Source organism: Nematolebias whitei, chromosome 22, assembly GCF_014905685.2.
Source record: "Nematolebias whitei isolate Nwh7 chromosome 22, NemWhi1, whole genome shotgun sequence".
In the NCBI taxonomy this organism is placed as follows: Eukaryota; Metazoa; Chordata; class Actinopteri; order Cyprinodontiformes; family Rivulidae; genus Nematolebias; species Nematolebias whitei.
This window is the reverse complement of record NC_056519.1, coordinates 25,532,326-25,539,620: the sequence shown is the minus strand read 5'-3', so window position 1 is coordinate 25,539,620 and position 7,295 is coordinate 25,532,326. Positions and strand designations below refer to the sequence as shown.

Sequence of the window (7,295 nt, the reverse complement as noted above, 5' to 3'; positions counted from 1 at the left end):
CACAAGTGATATTATATTATAATTACATTTTATATTAGTAATATAGATTTTGTAAATATATGGGAAGTTATTTCTTTAAGGAATGTATTTTGTCCGCCACTTTAACGCTAAAGATGTAGCATAAGTACATATACATAAGTAGCATCTGCCCCTCCAGATGCAGAAAGAGGTCCACCTGCATCATGAAGGACCCCACTCACCCAGCACACACACTTTTTGCCCTGCTCCCCTCAGGCAGAAGGTTGAGGAGCATTAAGTGTAGAACCACTAGGCTGAGGAACAGCGAATACCCTGTGGCTGTTAGACTCATGAATCTATAACCAGGATAATAATTGTAATAAATTAATAAAAAAAACATTTAATTTAAAAAAATCACTGTAATGCCATTTTAGTTGGTGATATGTGACTTATCTGTGCTGCTGATTATCAGTGTTACTGATTTCTTGCCTTTTAGCTGCTGTATTCATACCAGTCTGCTCACAACAGACTCATGTTCAGGCTGCTGTTTAATATACCACATTAGTTTTTTAATGTTTAGCTTTTACACTTGTATACTGTTACTTTTAATACTTTATATTTATGCTCTTTTTGAGTATAACTGGGACCTTGAGTACACAATTTCATTCTACCTCATGTACTACATGTGACGAGAAAGACACTAAAGAACCTTGAACCTTGCTAAGACCATTTTAGGATGAGAAAGGACAGTTTTGGTCAAACCTTCCGACTGACATTATGTAAAATCTCACACAGCGAAACTTAATCTAAGAGCTGTAAATTTTGGGCTGTAGCCATTTTTGTGTTGCTCAAACTGATTAGCCATGAAAGCTGTCTTGAATCAGGTTTACTGAAAAAGATAAATATTTGTAGTTGTACGACTTTCTGAACGTGTCGTTAAAATCTGACCATTGGTTGATGAGATATTCTGCTAACAGTGTTGATGCTAACAGTCAATGCTAGGTGTTTTAGACAAAGATTTATTTAAATTAATAGCACTTGGACCTTGGGTTATAAATGACTGTCAGCTATAAATACATTAAAAATTAGCTCATTATCTGAAACAAACAAACAAACAAGCTATAGACATTTCAGTGTTTTTTACAGTCACTTGGCTGTAATGGTCATCTTGAACTGAATTGACGCCAAAGGTTAATCAGTTGTAGAGCTACATTCAGTGATAATTTCCTCATAGTTTTATTAAAATCCTTCAAGTGGTTTATAAGATGATTTTTCTTACAGGGTGGATTCCAATTGTGAATGACAACATTTAAAACTATGATCTAGTGCAGGGGTCTGCAACCTTTTCAATCAAAAGAGCCATTTGTCGCCTTCATTCACTACTTTAAGCATGTCCGGAGCCGCAACAACCTGCTACAACTGTGATTATCAACTGGTGGCCCGTGGGCCACTTTAGCTTTGCTGGAGGGGGGTTTTGTGACCAGTAGGGATGACATTACTCTATAAAGCAAAAAATCTAATGATTTTTAACATTTATTAAATTAAGAGACTTGATTCTTGTAATGAAGAGGGAAAAAACGGTTTTTACCATCCATCCATCCATTATCTTTACCCGCTTATTCCATTTTGGGTCACGGGGGTCGCTGGTGCCCATGTCCAGCAATCACTGTGCGAGGGGCGGGGTACACCCTGGACGGGTCGCAAGTCCATCACAGGGACACATAGAGACAAACGAGACAAACAAACATTCACTCTCTCACTCACACCTAGGGACAATTTAGAGTTACCAAACGGTTTTTACCTTTTTTAATTAAAAAAAATCTATGAACTATGCAGACAGTTTATATAAAGAAATAAAGCATCACATTAATGTTTTATCCCATGTACGCCAGTGTTCACATATTTGCAAAAGAAATGACAGGAAAACAGCAAAAACTCGTCATTTTTTTGTTGTTTGTATAACTAATAAAATTCAGTTTTATGTTAGTTTTGGTCAAAGCTTGAAAGAGCCGCTGCAGAAGGACCAAAGAGCCACATGTGGCTCCAGAGCCGCAGGTTGCAGACCCCTGATCTAGTGAAATCTGTTGATGCTCAAATTACATGTTCATACGTCTCCTCCTACATGTCTCTGTGTGAGTGCAGCTACAGCGTGCGCTCTCAGGACATTATTACCTGCAGTGATCCCTCAGTGAGGTCTGAACTAGGTGAAAGGGCCTTCTCCAACGCCACCCCTGTTTCCTGGAATATCTTGCAAAAAGATTTGAAGCTCTCGACCTTGACCTCTCTAAGTGACTTTAAAACCCTGTTAAGTACCTGGCAAAAGCCAATGCAGACATGTTCCTCAATGTGATTACCTGTCTAAATAAAGGCTGAATGAATGAAAACGCTGAGTCTCTGTTCCTACCACATCCAAAGTGAACTCAGTATCAGTAAAACTGGCTGAGTCAAAACTGTGCTTGTGTTTGCAAAGGTCTTTTAGCTCCAGCAGTCACATGCCGAAGTGTCCCTGGGCAAGACACTGAACCCCTCATAGCCTCTGATGTGTGTCCCATCAGTGTATGAATGTGATCTAAAGCTCTGATTAGTCTCTTTAGAATGATTTGTTCAATTAGCTTTGTATAGATCTAGTAGAGTGCTGTATGAATGGGTAAATGAGACACAGATAGTGTTGTAAAACACTTTGAGTATCTTGATAAGATAGAAAGGTGCTATATAAGTACCATTTACCATTTTAGCTGTGGTGACCATCTTGACTGGGATTAATTCCACAAGGTTATCGGACACAGAAAAAGCAATATACACACAGAAACTGGCAAAACTGTATAGCTATGCCTTACTTTGCCTAAGTAGGAAATTACTGAAAGTTAATGTAAAAGCAAATATCAAAGTTCATGATCAATAATCCAGGTAGAAAAATCCATCAAAGATAAGTAAGGCTCTCTGGAGGGTTTCTGTTTGTTGAAAAGTTTTGTCTTTCATCCAGAAGACTTCATGAGTCCTAGGAGCGATTTTCTACCTGGATTATCGAGCATAAACTTTGATGTTTCAAACCACTTTGGCCATGACTGCCTCAGACAAGTCGGCGGGGGAGAGGGCAGACTCCAGAAACCATTAGAACATCATCAAACTGGTTGACCCACTAAGTGAAGGTGCTATTTATAAGACTGAGTTTGTTGTGGCTCCTCCGACTGATGAAGACTTTTGAATGAAAGATGAAACTTTTCAACCAAAAGAAACTGTCTGACTTAACTTTGTTGGGTAAAAGCAAATAGATTTTCTAGAAGATGGGTTAAGGTACACTGAAGAAATGGTGTGTTGTTGTTTACAACTTCTGATACCAGATTTGTAATGGACAGAGCGTTATTGTGTCTCAGGTGCAAAAAAAACTGTCTGTAACCCATAAAAGTTTATTGCTGGTCTTTTGTCATTTCACTTTAAAAAACATCCTCATTAGAGTTACAGTTTTACTTTAAAGAGAGGTTGTAGAGTAGATGTAGAAACATAAAGGTCAAAGTCAACTTTGTCTGTTGGCACAATCTCAAGGTTTGACCAAAACAACTATAACTCTGACATTTCTCATAAGATGATCTTGGTTTTAAACTCTGGCATAAGTCTATGAGCATAGGTCTTTAGTTGACCTTTTTTATTTATTAGTTGTGTTTGATTGTCACAGCAATCCATCTACTCGTTTGTTTCATCATTCTCTTTAACTTTGAGCAACGTTCTCAGCTGACCTGGTTTAAACTGTACCCATGAACTGGTTGAAAACTAGAATATTGCAGTCCTCTGTAACGTAAAACCACTAGTATGTGAGAATCTTCTTCTTTTGACTTTTCCCTCTTCAGGGGTCGCCACAGTGAGTCATCCATACGTCTCCTCTTTGTCTTTTTCCTGGCAGCTGCATTTCTAACATCCTTCTATCAATATACCCACTGTCCCTCCTCTGGACATGTCCAAACCACTGTCCCTCCTCTGGACATGTCCAAACCACTGTCCCTCCTCTGGACATGTCCAAACCACTGTCCCTCCTCTGGACATGCCCAAACCACTGTCCCTCCTCTGGACATGTCCAAACCACTGTCCCTCCTCTGGACATGTCCAAACCATCTCAGTCTGTCCTCTCTAACTTTATCTCCCAGTTGTTCAACCTGTGCTGTACCTCTGATGATCTCATTCCTAATCTTCTCCATTCTTGTCACTCCTAAGGAGAACCTCAACATCTCCATTTCTGTCTCCTGTCTTTTTGTCCATGTCTCTGTCTCCAGACCATACAACATAGCTGGTCTCACAATTGTCTTGTAAACTTTTCCTTTGAGCTTTGCTGCCATACTTTTGTGGTAACACACTCCTGAAACTTTTCTCCATCCACTCCTTCCTGCCTAACGTAGAACTAGTGTGTGAGAAATTGAGAATACCTTGTTTTTGTGGTATAGAATGGTTTCCTGAACACTTCGTGTGGACCCATCAATGAATCAGAAGATGAAAGCAACATGGAAGATCTGGACCAGCAGATTGACTTCAAAGACCTTCCTGGCTGTATCAAATGGGATTCCCAACTTCCCGCCAACATTATTGTTCCCACAGTTGATATCCACAGTCTGGTCCTGGACTTTGCTGCGGTCTCCTTTTTGGATATATCTGCTATGAATGGACTCAAAACTGTGAGTAAATCTTGTGCATATGTTTAGAAACATCAATCTTTTTTTTTATTAACAGTTATCTCTGCTTGTTTTATAGTTACTGAAAGAGTTGATTCGAGTTGAAGTTGAGATCTACATTGTGGCCTGTGATTGTAAGTACTCAAGAAACAAAGTTACAAGCCATACATTGGATTGTGATAAGGATTGTTATGATACTAATATCTGCAAAGTTGATATCTGAGTTGTTTGACTTCAGCACAAAAACATTTGTCATCCATTTTCTGAGTTATCTGTGGTCAGGTTGCAAAGGCAGCAGATCTAGGAGGGAAACTTAGATGTCCCTATCTCCAGCAACTTTCTCCAGGTTCTTCTGGGAGATCCTAGGCATTCCCTGGACTGAGAGAATATGTGATCTCTCTAGCGTATTCTGTGTCTCTTCTTGGGTCTCCTTCCAGTGTGAAGTGCAAGAAAGCCTCCAAATGGAAGAACCCAGGAGGCATCCCAATCAAATGCTTGAATCATCTCTGCTGATTTTGATGCAGAGGAGCAGCAGCTTTTCTCCGAACTGCCTTTGGAAGACAGAGCACCTCACCTTATTTCTAGGGCTGAGCCCAGAAACACTATGGAGGATGTTAATGTTTGCCATTTGGATCCTGAATTTCGTTCTTTTGGTCATAATTCACATTTTAAGGCCATAGTGAGGGTAAGAATGTAGAAGGACCAATAAATCCAAAGGTTTGCTTTTCAGCTCAGCTCCTTCACTATGACAGACCGAGACAATTGCATCATTACAGTATTCAAGTCCCAATCTATCAATCCATCTCCCAATTTGTCTTACCATCACTTGTCAACAAGACCCCAAGGCACTAGAATTTCTTTGCTTGAAGCAGACCATCCCCAACCTGGAGGAATAATTTCATCTTTTTCTAGATGAAAATTATGGACTCAAGATGGGCCCCCATCCCAGCAGCTTCACACCCGACTGTAAACTGCCCCAGTGCACACTGGAGGTCACGGGAAGACACTATCAGAACTACATCATCTGCAAAAATCAGAAACAACATCAAACCTGACTCCACTCCCCTCTCTTCACATCTGTGTCTAGAGATCCTGTTTGGACTCCTGGCAGGACTCCAACAAGCACAATCTTGTGTCAGGGATGTGAACACGGCTCTTGGCTTCATAAACAGGGACTTGATAGCTATGAAAATGAAGATAGGCACCTCATACTCTCGCAACACCCCACCCCCATCTCGACATCTTTTTTATTGAGAATCCCACATGAAAAACAAATTTGCATCTATTTTATGTTTCAATGGAGGTGTGCCGGAGGAGGAGTTTTGCACGTGCTCAGCTCCACGTTTGTTCAGATGAATGATGGAAAGGTGAGCAGAAACGTGTGTGCGCATGGTTAGATAATTGTGAATATTTCTGTGCACATGCACTTTTCTCATTTTGCCCCATTTGCCAACTTTCAGTATGGAAACTGAGCACTCTGATTTATGAGGGTCCAGGTAATCTGACCTGCTGGCGTCCCTCCTGCAGCTCAAAGCCACACGGAGACAATCCTCTCATTTACAGGGTAGTCCAGCTCCGAGGCACTCAGTGAGCGAGTTTCCACAAACCTGCCCGAGCCGAGGTCTCTGTCCCCGTGTAGCTTCAGAGTAGGCGAGAGCTCAGCTCCTCTCCTGGAGCTGGATTCTGTTGAATTAGCCAAATATCTTTATGGATTTCTTTGACACAACTACTTGGAAAGGAGTGTTAGATGTATGACAGAGTTCTTGTATTTTTTCAATATAACATTTGACAGTGGTTATAAACAGATAATAGAACTGTCAGTTTCCTTAAAAAGATTCAGATGCAAATGATTTTATTAAATATATTATTAAATATCTAGTGATAATAGTTTGTTCATTGCACAGAATTAATGAAAGCTCAATTTTTAATAAATGATGCTTGATTTTTTTTGTAGAGCAAACAAAAAAATCAAAACAAGTAAAAGAAATAAATTTGATTTGAATATAAGAATTACCATAAACTTGCTACATTTCACACAGAATAAAAAGGGCTCTCACAACACACGCACAAAAACATGGACTAATGTTAGTTTTGATTTATTATAGTCAATATCTAGATCTGTGTTCAACAATCAAATGCCTTTTAAATATTAGCTGAAGTTATCAGATCCTCGGATGTATAACTGTACAGTAAAATGACAAATATTTTTGTTTTTCTTGACTTGCAGCTTACATCCTGGAAAAACTTCACAATTGTTGCTTCTTTGACGATGAAATTCAACCGTCCATGTTCTTCTTAACTCTACATGACGCCATGCTGCACATCCTAGAAAAACACCCAGAGTCTACAGAAAAGAAATCAGACTATGAAAAGGTGAAAGTCTTTATAATTATTATGCCATCACATAAAAAAAATCATGAATCTGCACCACATTCTAATTACTTTGTTGTTTTACAGATATTAACAGCAGTCACTGTTCTTCACCCCGGTAGCTTAAGGAGCAGAGATAAAAATGTATGTATTTATTATTTTATTGTGCTGACAGCATGTCCACTGTTGTTCTTCTGTCAGTAGTTTACAATAGAAACAAACTACTTCAGCAATCTTTCAGCTTTTTCTGCCTTTCTTGTATAAAAACATCTCTTTTAAGACATAGCTGTAACTTATATTATTAGCATA

The 7,295-nt window shown here is 39.3% G+C and overlaps 2 protein-coding genes across 2 annotated transcripts in view; one reads left to right on the top strand and one right to left on the bottom strand.

Annotated features, from left to right (window-relative positions):
• The window catches only part of pmpcb (peptidase, mitochondrial processing subunit beta), a 64,370-nt gene that overhangs the window by 19,304 nt on the left and 37,771 nt on the right, over positions 1 to 7,295 (bottom strand). The window lies entirely within an intron of this gene.
• The window catches only part of LOC119428169 (chloride anion exchanger), a 4,305-nt gene continuing 1,590 nt past the window's right edge, over positions 4,581 to 7,295 (top strand). Inside the window, exons 1-4 of the mRNA XM_037695812.1 lie at positions 4,581 to 4,619; positions 4,696 to 4,750; positions 6,844 to 6,989; positions 7,074 to 7,130. Coding sequence (XP_037551740.1) covers positions 4,602 to 4,619; positions 4,696 to 4,750; positions 6,844 to 6,989; positions 7,074 to 7,130 — 276 coding nt within the window. The 5' untranslated portion in view covers positions 4,581 to 4,601. The remainder of the gene's footprint in view (positions 4,620 to 4,695; positions 4,751 to 6,843; positions 6,990 to 7,073; positions 7,131 to 7,295) is intronic.